General features: G+C 41.0%; 2 protein-coding genes across 3 annotated transcripts in view; one reads left to right on the forward strand and one right to left on the reverse strand.

Annotated features, from left to right (window-relative positions):
• Positions 1–7,014, forward strand: part of LOC101850044 (ras-interacting protein RIP3) — a 10,420-nt gene extending 3,406 nt beyond the window's left edge. The window contains exons 2-4 of the mRNA XM_005110599.3: positions 2,036–2,156; positions 4,912–5,075; positions 5,831–7,014. Of these exons, the coding sequence (XP_005110656.1) occupies positions 2,036–2,156; positions 4,912–5,075; positions 5,831–6,942 (1,397 nt within the window). The 3' untranslated portion in view covers positions 6,943–7,014. The remainder of the gene's footprint in view (positions 1–2,035; positions 2,157–4,911; positions 5,076–5,830) is intronic.
• Positions 1–19,852, reverse strand: part of LOC101850290 (ubiquitin carboxyl-terminal hydrolase MINDY-1) — a 45,226-nt gene extending 25,374 nt beyond the window's left edge. The window contains exons 1-6 of one of the 2 annotated variants that reach the window (XM_035972936.1): positions 19,484–19,852; positions 14,382–15,338; positions 13,853–13,939; positions 12,010–12,116; positions 10,236–10,426; positions 8,069–8,211 (exon numbers count right to left, since the gene is read on the reverse strand). In XM_035972936.1, the coding sequence (XP_035828829.1) occupies positions 8,069–8,211; positions 10,236–10,426; positions 12,010–12,116; positions 13,853–13,939; positions 14,382–15,311 (1,458 nt within the window). In that variant the 5' untranslated portion in view covers positions 15,312–15,338; positions 19,484–19,852. Of the gene's footprint in view, positions 1–8,068; positions 8,212–10,235; positions 10,427–12,009; positions 12,117–13,852; positions 13,940–14,381; positions 15,339–19,456 lie in introns of both variants that reach the window. The other variant, XM_005110600.3, reaches the window with a different exon arrangement.
• Positions 19,853–21,451: the final 1,599 nt, after the last annotated feature.

Below are 21,451 nucleotides of genomic sequence, written 5' to 3' on the forward strand. Positions count from 1 at the left end.
CTAATAAACACAAAAGGAGGACAGAAAAAGTCGATAGATGTTTGAGAGGAAAGAAGAAGCAGGCCACACCAGAGCATCGGCCAACCACACACTGGGGAGGGTTGAAGCAGCCAGCTTCACACATGACCTAACTTGTGTCGATGGTTGCGTAAAACATCTACAATCACAGCCCAAATTGTCCAAGACCTTCACCCATTGTCAAGAGGAAAAGAGTATGTCTTAGACAGGTGGATGTCTAAAGGCATATTTTGAGAAAGCTGTCCCCGCGGTTTTATGCACACAAAAAATTCTGAAATAATGCAAACTGAGCCCAAAAACGTTAAATTATGCTTTTTTAATAGAGGTTTTACGGCGCTCGCAACTGCTTAATGTTAATTTTATGAAAGAATGATAAAGGAAAATAATCAGAAATTATGCAAAAAAATGATCAAATTTTTCTAAAATAGGCGGGGAGCATAAAACCCCGGAGACAGAAAGAAAAGCACATCGACACAATAATGGCCATATAGTAGAGTGCTGTGAAAATAATAAGACAGACAGACAGAAACAACAGAGGGAAAGTAAAGAGGTGCGACATACAAGTAGCGCTCTCCGCCCAACAACCCGCCGTCTAAAACAGTGTCATTATAATATTTTAGAAGGAAAAAAAAAAACCACAAGGAAGAAGCTGGCAGTGTGTACAGATTGTTGTAGTCTGGGATAGGTGACCATTAGAACAGGATCGACTGAACATTCATTATACGAAAAAGCCACATGTGGTATATAAGTTATTGTTTACGCTTTCGTTAAGCCCCCCCCCAAAAAAAATAATAATAAATAAATTTTAAAAAAAATTTAAAAAATAAATAAATAAAATAATTAAATTTAAAAAAAATAAAAACTATTGGCCCATCTCCCACCTCCTACCTTGTTTCTTCTCAACAACTGAAGAGTCGTAACAACCCCCCCCCCCCAAAAAAAAAACCCCAACAACAACAAAACCAAAAAAAAAACCCCAGCAGCTCCTCACTTCCCTAGAAACAGTCAACATTTGTGAGTTTTTATGACAGAACTACGTGTGCACACAGTTACTAAATTATTCATCCTGCTTGCTTTTTGTTTTGCTTCATCAAATTTGACCCGAAAGTTATTAAGGTGAGTCCATTAGAGGCCTATCGCATTCCGTGGACTCTGCCCCGCAAACAAAAAATCTGACACGCTAGCCTCGTTGTTATCGGCATCCAACCCTCTTGATCGTGCGCAAGAATATCAAACATTATATTTGAATTAGACGGATTTAATCAAATTTCAAAATGAGCCAAAAAGCTTTTGCTCCTCCACGAAAGAAAACCCGTCCGGCCTCAAATGCGTTAACAAAAAAATATTATCAAAGGGGAGATTATTTTATTGACCCTTTCTGCTAAACTGCAATATGCACTGGGCATCACAGACACTTTGTTGTTTTTGTGTTTTAGTTTCAGTAGAGGTTTTACAGCGCTCGCAACTGCATACGGTCATAATTATGAGCGCCAGAAGATTAGAGCTGTTACAAGAGAGTAAAAAAACATGAAACAAGAAGAAGGGGAGATAAGGACGATAGATGTTTGAAAGGAAAGAAGAAGCAAACCACACAAGAGCACCCGCCAACCACCCACGTTTTTGTTTTTGTTTGTTTTTTTCTTTTGTTTAGTTAGTAAAAGTTTTATGTCACTTGCAAACACAATTAGGTCATATTCGTGCAGAAGATTAAAGGTGTTATTGAAAAGTAACATACGAATAAAAGAAGGGAAAGAGATAAAGACGATATATGTTCGCTCAGAAACAAGGAGCACACAACATCAGAGAACCCACAAACCACCACCACAGATACTCTGACAAACTATCTTGTCCCCCAAAAAACGAAAACCCCCCCCCCCCTCTTTTTCCACGAAGCCACCCCCCTCTCTCTTTATCCAATGTTGCCTTCTTTAGCCTTAGTAAGAGTTTCACTTACGGCACTTGCAACACAATAAGGTCATATATTTATTTTATGTTGCCTTTGCTTGTGTCCTCCCAGGAGACCGTCAGGAGAACAAGTGTAGCCAGAACGCCGAGGTGATGGCCATGAGCACGTGCCAGGGAGAGAGACAGAGACTCTCCCTCGCCAGCAAGACCAACAACACGGCGCTGCTCTGTCGGTGAGTTGGGTTTTTAAAAAAGTTTTCGTAAGAGTTTTCCGGCACTTGCAACACAATAAGGTCATGTGAGTGCCGAAGATTATAGAGTGTAGCTTTAGTTCTGGTAAGAGTGACATCAAGCAACTGGCCCAGGATTGGGAAAGGTGGAAAGTGTTTGTTCGTGCCTATATCCTGATCCAGGGTAAGAAAGGCAATGATGATGAAGAGTTTTACGGCACTTGCAACACAATAAGGTCATATAAGTGCCGAAGATTAGAATGTAGTTTTAGTTCTTGTAAGAGTTTTACGGCACTTGGAACACAATAAGGTCATATACAAGTGTCGAAGATTTGAGGTGGTACAAGAGAGTAATAAACACAAAAAAGAAGGAGGAAAGATAAGGACGATAGATGTTTGATAGGAAAGAAGGAGCAAACCACACCAGAGCACCCTCCAACCACCCACTCGGAGGGTTGGGTGGGGTGTTTAGTTTTAGTAAGAGTTTTACAGCACTTGCAACCCAAATAGGTCATATAAGTGCAGAAGAATAGAGGTGTGACTAGAGAGTAAGAGATGTATGTTACGAAAGAGTAATAAACAAAGAAAATAAGGAGGAGAATGAAGATTCGACGCGTTACTGGAGCGTCACAAACAAAGAATAGAAGGGGGAGAGAGAAAGATAATCAGTGTATGACAAGAAAGATGGAGCAATCCACACCAGCGCACTGGCCAACCACCCACTCTGTCTGCGAGTGTGGAGTCACTATAGATGGTCTATTTCGTCACTGCTGTCTGCAAGTGTGGAGTCACTATAGATGGTCTATTTCGTCACTGCTGTCTGCAAGTGTGGAGTCACTATAGATGGTCTATTTCGTCACTGCTGTCTGCAAGTGTGGAGTCACTACAGATGGTCTATTTCGTCACTGCTGTCTGCAAGTGTGGAGTCACTATAGATGGTCTATTTCGTCACTGCTGTCTGCAAGTGTGGAGTCACTATAGATGGTCTATTTCGTCACTGCTGTCTGCAAGTGTGGAGTCACTATAGATGGTCTATTTCGTCACTGCTGTCCCAAGAAACAATGAGCGACTCTAATGGTCGATAGAAACACTGCTGTCTCAAGAAACAATGAGAGACTCTAATGGTCGATAGAAACACTGCTGTCTCAAGAAACAATGAGAGACTCTAATGGTCGGTAGAAACACTGCTGTCCCAAGAAACAATGAGCGACTCTAATGGTCGATAGAAACACTGCTGTCTCAAGAAACAATGAGAGACTCTAATGGTCGGTAGAAACACTGCTGTCTCAAGAAACAATGAGAGACTCTAATGGTCGGTAGAAACACTGCTGTCTCAAGAAACAATGAGAGACTCTAATGGTCGATAAAAACACTGCTGTCTCAAGAAACAATGAGAGACTCTAATGGTCGATAAAAACACTGCTGTCTCAAGAAACAATGAGAGACTCTAATGGTCGATAGAAACACTGCTGTCTCAAGAAACAATGAGAGACTCTAATGGTCGATAAAAACACTGCTGTCTCAAGAAACAATGAGAGACTCTAATGGTCGATAGAAACACTGCTGTCTCAAGAAACAATGAGAGACTCTAATGGTCGGTAGAAACACTGCTGTCCCAAGAAACAATGAGCGACTCTAATGGTCGATAGAAACACTGCTGTCTCAAGAAACAATGAGAGACTCTAATGGTCGATAAAAACACTGCTGTCTCGAGAAACAATGAGAGACTCTAATGGTCGATAAAAACACTGCTGTCCCTAGAAACAATGAGCGACTCTAATGGTCGATAAAAACAAACTCGAGCCCACATTTTGGAACTGACTTGGCCTACCATGCACATCAGCAATCTCCAGTCTCAGCGGGGCTATATTTGGGTCGCCGTGACGCCAAGCACAAAAAACATTTTTAACGTATTTCAAGAATAGGGGGTCGAAATTTGAATTTACCCAAGGTTTCATGTTTTTCTTCATTAACAAAAAAAAAAAAAGAAAAAAAAAAGACTTCCTCACTTGAGAATCCAACTCACTTCTTCTGTGTCTTGCTACAGCAGATAGCCTGACCATTAAACAACAGGAACTGATGTACGGTAAATTGTGAATCTGAACATGCGGAAAAGTGAGGAAAATCTACACTAATAATAGGTTATTTAATTCTTGCTAATTTTACCTCTGAAATCAGATGACCCTCACCTCCTTCAATCACACATATCTCGTCTTCACTTGAACATATATATGGATATTATTTTCACCCAAAACAAGGAAACTGGAAAGGCCTTAAGATGATACCATCAACTTCGTATGCCCAAAGATTGACGAGAGCCTGATTCCACCACGTCGTGCCTCATTTTTTCTTCAGCATCGGCAAGACTTCATTAAGCAATACATGTATTAGAAAACAAAGAATACTTGTACACACTTTCCGATAAGAAGAAGGACTTCCAAGCTCAGACCCTTTAAAAAATGTACTTAATACACTTTATTACATTTTGGTAGGCAGCTATATGATGGTGTTCATTATCTCTCCTCCCCTCCCTCCAACCTTTCACCAGCGGGTGGTCGGCGGGTGCTCTGGTGTGGTTGGCTTCTTCTTTCCTATCATATGTCTATCGTCTTTATCTGCCCTCCTTCTTTTTTGTGTTTGTTACTCTCTTGTAACTCCTCTAACCTTCGGTGCCTATATGACCTTATAGTGTTGCAAGTGCCGTAAAACACTGACTAAAACTAAACAACCTTCCCCCCCAACTCCCCACCCCCTGCAGGAGTCTCCAGCAGTACTCTGACTGCCTCAAGCCCCGTCTGCGTGGCTGTCAAGGCCCGGCCCGCATGGCCTTTGACGTCATCACCGGCAAGTACACGGCACCACCCTACAGCTGCCCACTACTGGAGCCCAGAGAGACACAGGACACCTTCCTCCCCGGCTCACGTAAGTCAACATTTTTTGTGTGCTTTAAGTAAATGTTTTTATGCCTCCATCAACACAATTTAGACCAAGCCTTTCATGGCCAACCAAGGCTATGAGGGATGCAACCCAGCAGGAAGACCGAAATACTTGATAAAAATGATATCACCACTCTGAAATCAAACTCAGGTCTTCTGCATGTGACAGCAACGGACCTAACCACTAAACCACAAACGTCCGTCACACGAGTCAGCTAGAGTTGAAACTGTCAAAGACATACAGCCATATTCGAAGAGAGAAGTGGTCATCTTGGACAGGTGGACGCCTTACAGTGTCATTACAATCCCCCCCCCCCAAAAAAAATACTCAAGGGAGGAAATGCGAAGTGGACGTTTGCACAGATGACTGTCTTGTACTGGTGGCCATTAGGGCAGGTTCTACTGTATTTAACCCTATCCGTACGCCTGGGGTAATTTTGTACCCTAGGGGTTGTATTCTTCACATTTTAGAATACTTCAAGAGTGAAGATCTCTTTGAAACTTTCAGTATTTCTCAAAAATTAATTTTAACAGACTGCTATGCAAAGCGTACGGACGGATTAACGAGTAAATATCCTCTTTGGAAAATGGGGGCACAGTGTTCCCCACGTTGTATGGATACGATAGTAAAACATGACGTATGGATAGGGGCAATATTGGAGTCACTGTGACATCACGTGCAAAAGACATTTTCAACTTATTTTAAGAACGAGGGTTCAAAATTTACCGTTACCCTTTCAGGTTCTTCGGTGCCCCAGGCTACGTTCCCTGACTATGTGAAGCCAGTGCACTACCCGCCAAACCATTCCCTGGACAACCTCAAACTGAACACAGACAGGACTGGGGGCATCAACGGTGACGGTGAAGGGAGCAACAACGATGAGACCCTCAACTATGACAACATCCCTGGGGACAATGATCCGCAGCAACAACAGCAGGAGGAAGGCGCAACGCAAAGGAACAATGAGGTCGACAGCAGCAGCAGCAGCATCATCAACAACATGGAGAGTACCCACAGCAGCGACAGTTACACTGAGCAGCACCAGCAGCGGAGCACTGGAGGTGTTGGCGGAGGAGGAGGAGGAGGAAGAGGAGGAGAGGTGCGTTACAACTACCCCAGCGTAAGCAACTCTGGGATCAGCGGTGGCCGAGGGTTGGAGTCGACTCAGCAGAACACAGAGCACACCCAGGAGAACACGGCACACACCCAAGAGAACACAGCGCACACCCAGCCGGATACAGCATACACCCAGCAGGGCACAGCAAACACCCATGAGAACACAGCACACACCCAGCAGGGCACAGCATACAGTCAGGGGAACACAGCACACACCCAGCAGGGCACAGCATACAGTCAGGGGAACACAGCATACACCCAGGAGAACACGGCACACACCCAACAGAACACGGCACACACCCAACAGAATATGGCACAGCAGAATATGGCACACACCCAGCAGAATACAGCACACACCCAGCAGGATACAGCACACACCCAGCAGGGCACAGCATACAGTCAGGGGAACACAGCATACACCCAGCAGAATAATATTCCACATACCCAGGAGAAGGAGAACACAGCACACACCCAGGAGAACACGGCACACACCCAGCAGAACACAGCGCACAGCCAGCCAAGCACAGAGAGGCCAGCACAGACAAAAATCAGCTCCTCCGGGGTGGAGAGAGAAGAAACGGAGGACAGCGTCGTGGCTACCACACCCCCTCCAAACCGCCAGTTCCAGCCTTCCAAAGCCGATGGGAACACTGCCAGCCGTGTGCTGACCCCTGCTCTAGGCCTTCTGTGCCAATGTGCCATTGCAGTTTCCCTCTACATGCATCTAGTGTTGTGAGGGAAAGCTGCTGTTTTTGTGTGGGTTTTTTTCAGTTTTACTAATAAACAAAGAAGATTTCATAACACCTTACTACATGTTCTTATTAATTTCATCATATTATTATATTCCAGTGTGGATATACCATTTTTTTCTTTTGTTGACTTGTACGTTTTCTGTTGGCTCTAAAATGTCTAAGGACTACAGCAGGAACATTTTATCAGCACAATATGACTTAACTGCATGACTTTGTCTTTGCATGAGTCTGACTTTCTTCTTGACCGAAAGGGGCAACTATGTTTTAGAAGAGGTTTTACAGCGCTGGCAACTGCATAAGGTCATATGAGCGCCAGAAGATTAGAGGTGTTACAAAAGAGTAACAAACATAAAAAAGAAGGAACAAAAGAGTAACAAACATAAAAAAGAAGGAGGTGGAGATAAGGACGATAGATGTTCTATAGGAAAGAAGAAGCAAACCACACCAGAGCACCCGCCAACCACGCACCAGGGGACAACTTTGAAAGTGAGGTATTTGGCTGAGAAGCGAAAGGAAAGAAAAAACCTTTGAAGAATAAGAACAACACTTCAGAAGGGTGTGCCAGAATTTCAAACTTCTGTTAAGCAGTGTTGGAGGATGTCAAGTTTGCAACAGTATACTGTGGTTTTTCTTCCATGATCATGTCTGAGCCCAATGATACAATGATCTTTTGTTTTAGTAAGTCTTTTACGGCACTTGCAACACAATAAGGTCATATAAGTGTCGGAGATTAGAAGTGTTATAAGAGAGTAAAAAACACAAAAAAGAAGGAGGGGAGATAAAGACGAGTGATTTGATAAGAAAGAAGGAGCAAACCACACCAGAGAACACGCCAACCACCCACATACAATGATTATCAACTCTTACACTCTGTACAGCATTGAAATCAGACACACACAAAAAAAACCCACAGAAAAAAACCCAAAAAAACAAACAAACAAAAGAAAGCTACCGACAGAAAAATAAAACTTTACATTACGCTTGAACAGAACATTGAAATGTCTAAGGACAACAGCAGGACACTTTGTAGTAGGCAAAGTATGTTTGCACTTGCATGATTTTGTCTATTCCTGCAAGAATATGACTTTGTACTGCGACAAATAGACTTACATTATGCTTGTACAGAGTGTTGAAATGGTTGTTCCTGAAGAAGACACAGAGCTCCTTCTCCTTCACATGAGAGGAGAGCTCACATAGGCCGTGGTAGGTCAGCTGGGAAGCCGTGCGGTCAAGGAACTGTTCCGCTATCAGGGCTGGAAGTGAAAGTACACCAAGACAAGATAGTTTAGTTTGAGGGTTTATTTAAAGTTTTAGTAGAGGTTTTACAGCGCTTGAACTGCATAGGTCTTATGAGCGCCAGAAGATTAAAGGTGTTACAAGAGAGTAGCAAACATAAAAAAGAAGGAGGGGAGATAAGAATGACAGATGTTTAATGGGAAAGAAGGAGAAAACCACACCAGAGCACCCGCCAACCACCCACTTAGTTAGAGGTTTAAAAAAAGTTTTACGGCACTTGTTACACAAACAGGCCATAATAAGCGCTGAAAATTAGAGGGGTGTTACAAGAGAGTAGCATTCACAGAAAAGGAGAAGCGATAAGGACAAAAGATTTTGGATAACAAAAAAGGAGGAAACCACACCACATCACCCCCCCAACCATCCACAGATGAGACACAATTTGAACTTAAGCCTTTTTTTTATATAATCAAAGCTACATAAGAGGAAGGCTGTCTAAATGAGCTTACGACTGGTATAAACTATATTCCTGATCATAGCAACTCCTATCCCCTGTTGATCTGACACCCTACTGTCCAATGATGATGAGTCAATGCACATGAACAGAATCAGTGGTGTATAACAAAAATTTTCTGATAAGCTCTACCCTATTTAATCACATACCCCTCTCTGACAGGGTGTAAAGTGATGACCAGACTCATTACAAACACTCCTGTGTATTTGCTATATGAAAAAACAAGGGTTTTTTGCTTTGGTTTTAGTAGAGGTTTTACGGTGCTCGCAACTGCATAAGGTCATATGAGCGCCAGAAGATAAGAGGTGTAACAAGAGAGTAACAAACATAAAAAAGAAGGAGGGGAGATAAGGACGATAGGTGTTTGATAGGAAAAACAAGGTATGTCTTGAACGTTCTCTTCTGATAAATCTCACAGAACACACCCATGACTGCTGTTGCACTTGTTTTAAACTCTAAGGAACTAAGCGCTCACCTGAGCTTACTCTATTTTTTACTTTTCTGCACACCAAACACACATCTCAGTGTGTGATAGTGCATGTCTAACAATCAACCCACAAGAGATCAGGTGTATTATGATTATAACAATAGACATAACATTTGTATAGCGCAAATTCCGACTCAACAGCTAGCTCTATACCCTTTACAATCTAAATTATTATCCTGGCAGACCTAATCGTGTCCTGAAACAATCTCACTTTCTCAGGAAGTATACAATACAAGCAGCTATTTTACAGGCCCTAAAACACTAACACACTGACAAAATCTTTTGCTGTCTATGCCAGGGTACCCATTCACACCTAGATAAAGTGAGGGAAATTTGTGTATGTAAAGTGCCTTTCCCCAAGGACACAATATCGGGCCTTCTAAGCCTTCAACTCCCAAAACCGCAACTTCATGATTATTAATCCAGAAGCCTTAAGTACTACTAAACTACCGACGCCCTGAGTCCTGTACGCTAAGGGGGCCAGGTTCCGAAGGACTTGCCCAGGCAGACTGAAATTTTTTAAAAACAATCATTGCCTTTATAAATTCGCATCTTTGTCACACCTCAAAACTCCTTCCAATCTGAAACCAAGAGAGAGAAAAAACCCCACACAGAATCCAATCCATCCCCCCCCCCCCCCCACACCCCTCAGAACCTAACCCATAGAGAGAAGAGACTAAAATGAAAAGCAGAAATTACAGCAGATAGTACCACTTGTTAAAACAAAATTAACATTTACAATTAGTATTTTCAAAAAAGCTCTTCAGTGCACCATGCATATTATTCTTGTCCGACTTTTATTTTTGTTTCAGCGAGCAAAACAAGCAGCTGCAAAGAAAAAAAAAAAAGAAAATGTAAGAACAAAGGGGAAATGTAAAAAAAAAAAAAGGGAAAATGTAAAAAAAGGGAAAATGTAAAAAAAAAGGGAAAATGTTAAAAAAAAGAGGCAAACGTAAAAAACAAAAGGGAAAAAGTAAAAAAAAAGAAAGGAAAAGTTAAAAAAAAAAAAGGCAAAAAGCTGTGCCCAACTGCAGCCTCACCGTAGGTGACATTGTCCTCCTGCTCCGAATGCTTCAGGGAAATAATCTTCTCCACCAGCTGGTTGTAACTGCACTGGTTCACAGCCTTCACCGTCTCCGCGTCCTGGGGGTCCACCAGCCAGCCGTGGTACAGGGAAAGCTCTAGCAGGTCAAATATGATGCACTCAGAGGTGTACTCAAAATCTCCAACACTGTCGATGAGAGACACAGAGAGAGAGAGAGAACACTGTACGTACTGACACGATAATGGTCACTAGATAAAATCTAGTGGTGGAAAAAAACAACCCAACCAGATTTAGTTTTAGTAAAAGTTTTACGGAACTCGCAACTGCGTAAGATCTTACAAGCACCAGAAGATAAGAGGTGTTCCAAGAGAGTAACAAACATAAAAAAGAAGAAGGGGAGATAAGAACGAAAGATGTTCCATGGGAAAGAAGAAGCAAACCACTTCAGGGCACCTGCCAACCTCCCACCTCGATGAGAGAGAGAACACTGTACGTACTACTGACACGATAATGGTCACTTGCTATAATCTAGTGGTGGAAAAAAACAATAAACAACCAAATTTGGAAAAGGAATAAAACAGTGATCAGAAAGAAGTATGACTGATAATCTGAAATGCATCATCAAACAAAAAGTACAACAAAGGGAAGGAATTGTGCATAAAAATCATAAATTTGACATGACTCAAACACCTTGTGAATAAATAATATTTATAACATCCCTTTAGTGAAACATCCTTAGAAGCAGGGCCAGAGAAAAACGAATGTGATTGTTTTAATTGCGCTTTATTACACTACTACAGACACAGTTTGGATAAATTAAGGGTCAAACTGCTTCCACCCAACCCTTCCCCCCTCTCATTTCCACTCAGGGCCAAGATGAGCTGAGTGAGAAATACAGCATCCCAGAAGACAGAAGGTGACATTTTATTCAATTAAAAAAACACCCTTTGATATGAATCCAATAAACATAGCTAGCTGGCAAATGCAAACAGCTTGACTGATTATGAGTGTTTGTATACTAAAGGGTCTGTTTTGTTTTAGTAGAGGTTTTACAGCACTTGCAACTGCATACGGTCATATGAGGCCAAGCGGTGGATATCTACCGAGAAGCCCTAACAGGGAATCAGACTTACTCTGCTCACCTCTCTTGCTTCAACAGCACAAAGTCTGCTTCGACTATCGAGGCACCCCGGAAATAGTGGGTCACAAGAGTGTGACAAACATACAAAAGAAGTCGAGTAAAAATTAAGTAAATTCGAGTAAGGATTAGGAAAGAAAAAGCAGCAGTTCCCTGTAGCAGTTCAGGCACAGTTATGAGCATGACATTGATGAATCAGCCCATTTACAATTACAATTCTACTGTGCATAAGAACATGGTTAATGTCCCCCCTTTGGGAATGGCCAAAACACACTTCAGTCAGTAGCACCGCCCCGGGGGGGGGGTTGCTATTTCTTCTGTGGCGACACTGTGCTCGGTCTTCGTTTTGTTAAAAAATCTGATCAACGCATAGGAAGCTTGTTTCGCAATAGAAAAGATCTGCTGTCAGTGGCATGACAGTGACCAGTAAAAGCGTCTTCCTTCCTTGTTGTATATGTACATACATCACCTTAACTATGACACCAGACCCCAGTCCGGTAAGACAAATGGTGAAGTTTTCCCAACAGCAACTTCCCGGCTGAGATTAAAAACAAGTGAAAAGAACAGAAAAAGTCAACAAATCTGCTAAACAATTCACATGCCTCTCCCTAACAAATAAACGCCACCTTACCCAGTAAACTTGACATTAACGTCCAGTCCAGTCTGTAGCTTGTACATAACACCCATGGCATCTTGCATATTTTGTTCATAGTTAGCTCTTGTTGTCTCGGACAAATCCTGAAAACAATTGAAAGTAGTATGAGTACAGGAGTCAGAAAAGATGACAACTCCGTAAACAATCACAATGAGTTTTGTTTTTTTAATAGTAAGAGTTTTGCAGCACTTGCGACACACTTAGGTCATGTAAGTGCTGAAGAGTAGAAATTTTACAAGAGTAACAAACATAAATAAAGGAGAAAGAGGGATAAGGACAATAGATGTTTGATAGGAAAGAAGCAAACCACACCAGATCACCCACCAACCACCAACTCACAATGAGTGATGACTAAAACAAAAAATAATAGAGGAAAAAAAATAAGACCATATATAACCCGCACTGCCTTTTTTCATTTTGGCGCCAACATGTTTTATTAGCTGAATTGAAAGCCTGATGAGTTAACATACTTGTGTGAAAAAATCAAATTGAAACTGTGACTTGCTTTCGAATAAATTAGAATTCAAATTTCGGAATGACTCTATTTTCAAACGCTGACAAAAAAAACCTCTTTTTCTTGAAGCTGCTCTGAAGAAAAAAAAGGCATTTTGTCAGCTTACGAAAGAGAAGTGCTTGTTTGTTTCTTAAAGTAAAAAGAAGCATCAACTCAATAAAGGTCATATAGTGCTTGACAACAGCAAGGCAGACACACAAATACAACAGAGAGTCTACTATTTCTTATGTGGCAACACAGCCAAAAAAAAAGGCAATTTATATAATGCAAAGATCTGTATTTTTAAAATTTGCGATCTCAGTCCAGTCCTTCCGCTCAAATGACGAAGTCTTTATGTAAAGTTTAAATCTTTTCTTTACCTTCTAATTCACTATCAATTCAATGTTATTTCTATTTTGAAAAAAAAGGGTGTGACCTCCACTATGACAACTTTTAACCCTTTCTTTACCGTCTACTACATTAATAAAAATACTATTTAGAAAACACAAAGTGTGATTTTCACTAAAGCAATATATAAGCCAAGAGTGGAGAGAGACGTCAAAAGTGAAAACTTCTCAAACAAACTGTGTTTAAACGAGACACAAAGTGGACGCTAAACAAGGCCACCTGCTTAGTAGCTCATCATGGTACCAACAGAGCTAACAGCTTGACCCTAAAAAGGATCAAATGAAAGTATCTATCTTACTAAAACATTCACAAAATTTCATTGTGTCTAGAACCAGATAAAAACCAGCCAGAAAATAAAACGACAGTCGAATACAGCCAAAACCTAATACACAATTCTCACTTAACACCTTCACTGGCCTATTGACATACTATATTTTTTTCATTATGAAATTGTACCTTTTTCTACATTTTGACATACCAGGGAATGCAAAATACATTTTATATATATATAGAGAGAAATGGTTAATCGAAAGGGTGTTTTTTCAGACATAAGAGTCATGAACTTAATAAGATATAAGACTTAGAAAAACTCCGACTAAGATCTTAAAGTTAACGTTGTAAAGATTTACGAACATCATCACTCTTTTAAGAAATTGTTCTAATAATAAAAAACTGAAATATTTGAGTATTATTACATGATGCAAGTACATATTTTGCCATAATAACTTCACTGGAAGAACAAAAAAGCGATTTAAGCATAAGATGCAAACACATTTTTTTTAACAAACTGGGAATAACAGTAGTGGATCAATTGGAAAAAAACAACCTCAACTTACTTTTTATTTGATTATTGTACAGGCCTACTTTTAAAGACTGAATTTGGTAAATATCATAAAGCAGAATATCATATAATCTCACCTGTGGCATGTTTTCAAAAATGCACTCTCCCAGGTAAGTCATGAGTTGTTCGGATGTGATCATTTCTAGCATGGGTGCCAATTTCACCTGGAAGAAAACCCCAAACAGAAATACAATAAAAACAGAAGCAGTATTATCTTTTTCAGCGAGGAAAAATAAAAGCCATTGTTGAAAAATCAGTACCAAAAGTTGCAGCTGTACAAACAGTGACCATTGTTACCCTAGAAACACATCATTCTTTTGAGAACTATGAGAAAAGAAAAAAATGTCATATATTATGATGTCTGTCACTGTAAAAAATAAAACAAAAGACTCATACTTGATCCAGCTTTACAGGGTGATTTAAAATCAACAGTCTTTTTTTGTTTTGATTTTTTCTTGCGATAGTGACGGTGGGTACAGCTCGTCAGATATCAAAGTCATCATGCTTCAGTGTTGTCCTATGCTGATAAACAATGCATTCATATACAGAGGGAATCCCCCCCCCCCCCCCCCATCCCTTGCCTCACAAAGAGGATCTGAGACTTACCTTCCCTTTCAGCAGCAGAACATTCATAATTGCTAGGAGGGGACAAGGTCCATTTTCATTTTGCGTGATGATTGGAACTTTGGCCTGGTCAAAAGCGATCCACTTGATGTAGTAAACACTTTCTTGGTCAGAATCTGAGGCGGCAGCTACAGCTGCTGCCACTGTCGATGGATCTGAACTGACGGCGGAGGAGGTGGCCGAATCCTCTTCTTTACCCGGTGTATCCAGGTCAGATACTGTAACTGGTGTTTCAGAACCTGGGCTCGCGTTGGCGTCTGCAGGGGCGGCAACAACAGTTTGGTTTTTGGCTTGGTCCTCAGAGAGGCCGGGCTGAGCTTCGGTAGGCGACGGAGACTTTGCGTTGCTGTCTGAACCGGAGTCGTCCGGACCCACACCACTGTCCTGTCCCGAGGTTGAGGGAGACACGGGGCTGGAGGCTTCCGACTTTGGCTGGGGGTCTGATGCGGGCTCCAGCGTAGCCTCATTTTGAGTGGACACAACTTGATCAGCTTCAGCGGAACTTTCAGCTGACACAGCCACGTTTTGTTTTATGTCGTCAGTGGGGTCTACAACTTCAGTGTTGCTGTCCGACTTGGCAGTAGTAGTACTGTCTGCAGTAGTGGTGGGAGACAGTGCAGCACCATGTGAACCATCTGAAACGCCAATACTTTCAGCGGAAAGCTCAGATGCTGATATTTGTTGAACAGCTAAATCTACTGTTTTATCAGCCAATGGAGTTTGCTCTTGTTTATCAGGGCAAGGTAAGGGATCAGCACTGCTATTGGTATCCACGTCTGCTTCTGTCTTATGGTCGGCAGGGGCTAATGCTGAAGAGGTAGAGTCAGTTGGGCAGTTTACTGCAGTCTCAGGAAGGGGTGCTGACTGACCCACAGGGGTGGAAGGGGAACCCTCTGACTTTTCCGGATCCATTTTATACAATTCAAGTCTTCACCTTACCTAAGGAAGGAAAAGACAGAAAATTCAGAAAATGTAAAAAGCCACAAAAGTTTTATTTTCAGATAGCATTAAGTATAGAAGATCTTATCATGTCAAACAAGTCATTCATTTATATACTATCAAAACACATGAGACCTACCCAAAGGTGGATATATCAGCTACAGGAGGTCTTATTTTCAAGTCAAACCAAATTGAGCTTAAAATTGAGAATCAACTTAACACTTTGCCTGACATTATAGTATCATCTCTGTTCTCTTTACTTTATGATAATAGAGCTTCAAGAGGCAAAGCGTCCATCCTCACTCAGTTATTGGTACTGTTCACATTTCAAAAGGAATATCTGCCTAGCATTAGTTGACTTTATAGAGGATATGAATAGAGCTGGTGGAAAGTAAAAATTGGCAGCAGCAGTAGTACAGCAGCAGTAGTACAAAAGTAAAACCAAACTAAAATGTTGACATTCATATGATGCAAAACTTCTGACAAAATGAAGAAGTGCAGAGTAAGCATTTTTGCCTTTACAATGATAAATCTGTTAAGAAGGCATATATATATAGGCCCCTCTATGCTTTAATGGCCACTATTTATGAGAAAGCATTGAGGCAGAAGCTGTAAAATGACTTTCAATTCAGCCTACAAAATTCACCATCTGATCTTTTCGAGATAAAAATCTCCTTCTCTGCAAATGACAGAAAAATTTTGCCTTGCTGAACTGAGCATGCATTGTCATACACAGATAAATTTACTTATTAAATTCTAATTATAAAGATTTATAAAATATTTTTGGTGTGCAGGTTAATAGCGCAATGTGTCTGGTTTAGTCGAAGGTCTACCGCTGGACTGTTCTTGTGATAACTGATATTTAAAACATAAAGGTCGACCACTTTTTATACTGGCTTAGATTAGAATTTGTGGCAAGGATCAGATTTTCCCTCTGCCTTTATACAGGCTTGAAACAGTCAGTGGCCATAATGTAAAAATGTTCTAGAGTGGTGGTAGTAGTATGTCGTCCAGGGGAGGGGGAAGAAGTTTTATGTGTGGGGAGTGTGGGTTTTTTTGTGGGGTTTTTTCTTTTTTTTTGTTTTTGCGGGGTTTTTTATGGGGGTAGTTCTCTTCACACACACCCTCCCCCCACTTTTTAAAAAAATAGCCCAGTCTGGTCACTTCTTGTTGGGACTTAGGCCTAGTTGTCAATCATAATCTTAACCACTGGAAAAAAACTTTTGACATAAAGTGTTAAGTACTGCGCATCAAGCAATCCACCCATACATCACGATTACGTACAAAAGTAACAATGCCACCGCCTTTTATGTAAAAGCCCCCCCAGCGACGTTTTTACCGTGGCCAATCAGAAAGAAACATTTTTGTGCAAGACCAGCCTAAATCGCAGTAGACCATGGATGATCAACCGTAGTGCAGTATAGACCTTCAACAAAACCAGCACTGTATCTCTGGCAGGCACAGTACCCGACACTGTAAGTTACAGTCTCCTACATACTTTCTTTTAGCTAGGTATATGAAATGAAATACAACTTCTTAAACAAAAACCAAAGAAAAAAGTGAATAGACAATCTAAGATACACAGTCCAACTTGTTTTATGGTTTAATACAGAGCCACCTGTCTTGACAATCACTGTGTACAAATTTATATCCTTTACACCACTTCCCACCGTTCGTTTTTCAACAATAACCAATGTCCAAAGCGTCCGCAAGACAACCACTTTTCTCCTGAACACTGGGTGGCCTTTTAAGAAAATTTTAATGTGTGTACAGAGGTAAATAAAGCTAGACTCTTCCCCGATCCTGAACCGGAGCAAACTATCTATCCATCTGTGGTCAGAAGAGGTTATTTAGTAAGTCATACTTGAAATTGAAACAATGTCTGGTAGGAAAACATTACATATACACATTTTTTTCTGTCTATTCTAAAATACAAATAGTAAAAGTTAAATGAATGGGATTAAAATTACAGGCAAATAGTTTACTGGTTCCTTCCCAGTAGGGAGTAGAGGCTCATCCTAGACAAGCCAGGAAGTGAGAGAAGTCGAGAGGAATTTTGTTACAAAACGATTACAAGATATCTAAAGAGGATTAGGGTTACGAAGACAAGGGTTAAGGTTAGAGTTCATAGGGTTCGGGTTTGTGCAAGGGTAAGTTAGGGATAGGTATGTTAGGTCCCTTCTTTTTAAAAAATAAATGGTGTTTGTAGGGGTGGTCGCTCGAATCGTAAGTCGGACGTCCTACTGAGATCATCATTTAGACATGAGTGCATACAGACCCGGTAACCGGAACAAAGTCCCGAAGTATACAGACCCGGTAGGGGAAATCTTTTGTGATTTCGGAAAGTTTCAGGAGACCTAGATCTAAATGAAGACTGCGGATGTCTTTTCGTTTTTCCTCTGTTTTGGAGTTGCAGGAATCATATGGACAATTTGAAGAAAAGAAAAGACAATGTCATAATTTCAATCGAGCAGTAACCCTCTCTACTTCTGTCTCTCTCCCCTCTTTTTCTGCCCCTCTCTCTCTCCTCTGTGTATTACTCGCCTTCTCGTTCTCTTTGTTTGCCTCTGTCTTTCTTTCTCCCCCATCTACTTTTCCACTCTATCTTTCTCTCGTTCCTTCCTGTCTACTGGGGCATGTGTGATATTTTCCGGCACTTCCCCCAGTTCTCTCCTCCTCTCTCTCTCTCGTTCACACACAAACATGCACTGCACACTTACACACACACACTCTAGCGGGTTTAGGTGCTGAAACTTCCCGAAATCACAAAAGATTTCCCCTGGGCCTGTATACTTCGTGACTTTGTTCCCAGTTACCGGGCCTATACATACTTCCAATTTATGCCGCAACCATATTAACGCCCGACATGGACGTTCAGACCAGACCGTCTTCGGGCACAGGTGACAAAAGAATGCACACGTTTCTTTAGTAATTGGAAGAAAACAGTTTCGGCTACCATACTGACACCCAACGTCCAGTGTTGTCCCTGGTCAGACCGTCTCCGATAAAACACGTTTTATCAAAGACGGCCCGTTGGACGAGATGGGAGGTCATTTTAATGATGTTATCATACTTGCATCCCCTTTCCCGCCTCTCAATGACACTTTAACAGAACCCTCTATCAGTTCTTGGTCAGCTCTACATCTTTAGCAGTTCATTAAAACTGCTATCATGTTTCATGCGATAGTATTAGTATTGTTGGAATTTTTCACTATGATCCAACAACTGCGGAAACAAAAGATGAAATTCACCTAGTGTATCATGCTTTCTTTGCATGGGATGCACTGAAAATCTTCTTGTCTCGGTTTTCCTTTTTTGTCTGCGCATCTCAAAAGCAAAAAACAACAACAATTTTCTTCTTCTACCACACGCCATATTTGCAAGATGGCGGTGTCTGACCGCCAACTCCGGTGTTAATATGGTCAGCCGCACCCGACGGGGCTGGTCTGACTGTCGGTGACAGGCGTTAATATTATAGTTCTACCCTCAGACCTCTACAGAGGGAACTCGAGACCCAAGATCCAATAACAATTTTTTTTGTGCCCTGTCTTCTATATCTTGGCCTTCAGTGACCTGGCCAAGCTCCTGGTCCTGGACTGCTTCCAATGCCTTTTGTTAAATATTGTTAAATTTAATGGAGGCCCACTGTGTCTGCGCTGAATGAGTGAATCTCATCATTCCCAATCAAGCAAGAAACCTTCACTTCATTCAGTCAGTTTATAATTAGGCCTAGATCTAGATCTAGATCTAGATTCTATGTCAAGAGGATTGGGCATCTTCATCTAGACTCAAGACCTAGATGATCTAGATTCTAGATCTAGATATCTAGATCTAGCTCTTGATCTACTGGATACGTAGGCCCTTTATGAATCTAAGTCTATAATCTGTCTACCTAACTAGAGCATTGATCAACATTTCACAGGTTCTTTTCGTAGGCCCTAATCTGTTGTTCACTTTTCCGCTCTTTTAGATTAGAAGCTTCAACTGCTTGTTGGTCCAGCAGACTGTTGAGTGAATCACTGGATTGAGATTTTTAGATTTTTGCTTGATCAGATGCTTTAACTAGAGTCTACATTTGTAGCCTTTGACCATAAACGACAGGAATTTAATTAACTTACGTCATAGGAATGTCTAAAATGTATCACCAGAGTAGATAAATAAATAGAAATGTCCAACGCTTCTCTCCTCTATTACGCTACACTTCTCTCAAACCCAGTCAAGAAGTCTGTTTGTCATGAAGCGGAAGTACCGACAGAATCAAAACAAGCGCATGTGCAGTTGTTTAGTTCGCCATCTTGGTCAACTTTTTAGTGACTTCTCGAGTTGGGTAAGTTTTTTACTCATTACTGTATTACATGGCTGAAAGTAATGTTTACTTAACTTGCATTTTGTGTTGACAGAGTAGTAGTAATGAATCCAGAAGATATGTTAGAATATAATTGACAGAATCATGCAAAAATGAGATTTGAAGTAATCGAGATGTGGAAGCAAGTTATGTCGCTCGAGCCTGAGAATCGAGGGCGAGCGGATGCCGATGGGAATTTTTTCGTCCCGGAAAGTGGGACAGACAAGTGTAAATGAATTATTTACAGAGAGAAAGACAAAGGCTATGTGAAATGAGGGTATTGCATCTACAAGTATTTTTCTTTGGGTTAGCATGCAATGTTATTCACTGAGTTTCAAAGCTCAAGAGATGCCAGGTGGTGCATTGACAGAGATCGGAGAGACCCGTGAGACCAGAATCAAGATCTTGTCGGAATGAATGAGCTGGGTTGGGTGTGTGTGTGTGTGTCCGATGATATGCCCGTTGTACTGGTTGTTCATTTTCTCTATTTGTTTTGTTTCTTTTTGTGGGTTGCATATTTGTCTTTTATATCTGTGGGCTAGTGGAGCACGATTTAATTGTATTGGGATCAAAATAAAGACTTCCCAAAGCTTTTCTATGTTTTCATGACGGCACTCGTCTTGGCCGTGGGAACACCTGCTTGCCGTATAAGGAAATCACCAATGGGCTTTTGAGAACGGTATGGGAAAATGGCTGTTACTTTTACCTCCCCTGTGTTACGGGAATGTCATTATAAGCAGGATTTTTTCTGTTGAGTTTGGATTTTTACAATTTTCATATGATTTTGGTAATATTTGTTTATCTTTTCGGTGAATTGGAGAATATTTGTGTAGTACATTTGATTTTGGAAGGACCTAATTAGCATTTACGGTTGCATTCTCAAGGGCGTCATGCCCAGTTCATTCAACAGCCCACATGATCCATTGTTCTCACGATGTCAGATGCAAATTGTGAGTTCCCACGGGCTTAGTTGTATTTCACAGGAAAGTACCACCCTGGTCTTTGTGCTTTGATGAATCTTGTGCAGTGTTTCTCGGCCGTTTCGTAATCTTTGTGCGTAGTTCAGGCTGTGCTGTGCGTTGTTTTATTAATTCAAGAAATAATATGTTTAAAAATCCAGTAACCTTGGAAACTAACCGTGATCTGGTGGCGTTTCTCTTGTAAACGTTCACATACTCACAAGCAGTGTTAGTGTTGAATAAAAGGACTTCACTTTAATAGTTTTTGCCTCAAGTCCAAGTTGATCGCGGCCGGCTTGTGCTTTGGACCACTGGTCCTTCTTTCTTTATTTCTACGGCTATTGAGTCAGTCCTTTTTGGCGTGCTTGATGTGATGATTCACATTCAGCACTGTGTTTTGTTTTTATTTTGATGTGCACAGGCTGGTGTGTTGTTAAAGAGCGAGATGCCTTCTTCTTGTTTTTGTTCAAAATTTGAGACTAAAGTCCTCAGTAGTATCTAGATTAGATCTATTGGTTTCTTTAGTAAATTAGTTTGATTGTCCCTGATTGTTTTGAGGTTAGTCTTGATCTTGCATTCAATCTCTGAGCCCAAGAGTTTGAAAAAATAAATTCAAATTTAGAGTATCCAGAAAGGATAAAAGGTCTAGAGGAACGCCTTGAAAGTTTTGTGTGTGTCTATTAGGGTACTTTTATGGTCAGATTTGGATCATAACCACATCTCAAAAAAGATTTTTGAACACTGGTTTCTCAGCCCAACAATGGATGTTGACGACTTGCAGGTATTTTGAATCTCAATTTTTCTAACGT

The sequence above is a fragment of the Aplysia californica genome, unplaced genomic scaffold, assembly GCF_000002075.1.
Source record: "Aplysia californica isolate F4 #8 unplaced genomic scaffold, AplCal3.0 scaffold00914, whole genome shotgun sequence".
NCBI lineage: Eukaryota > Metazoa > Mollusca > Gastropoda > Aplysiida > Aplysiidae > Aplysia > Aplysia californica.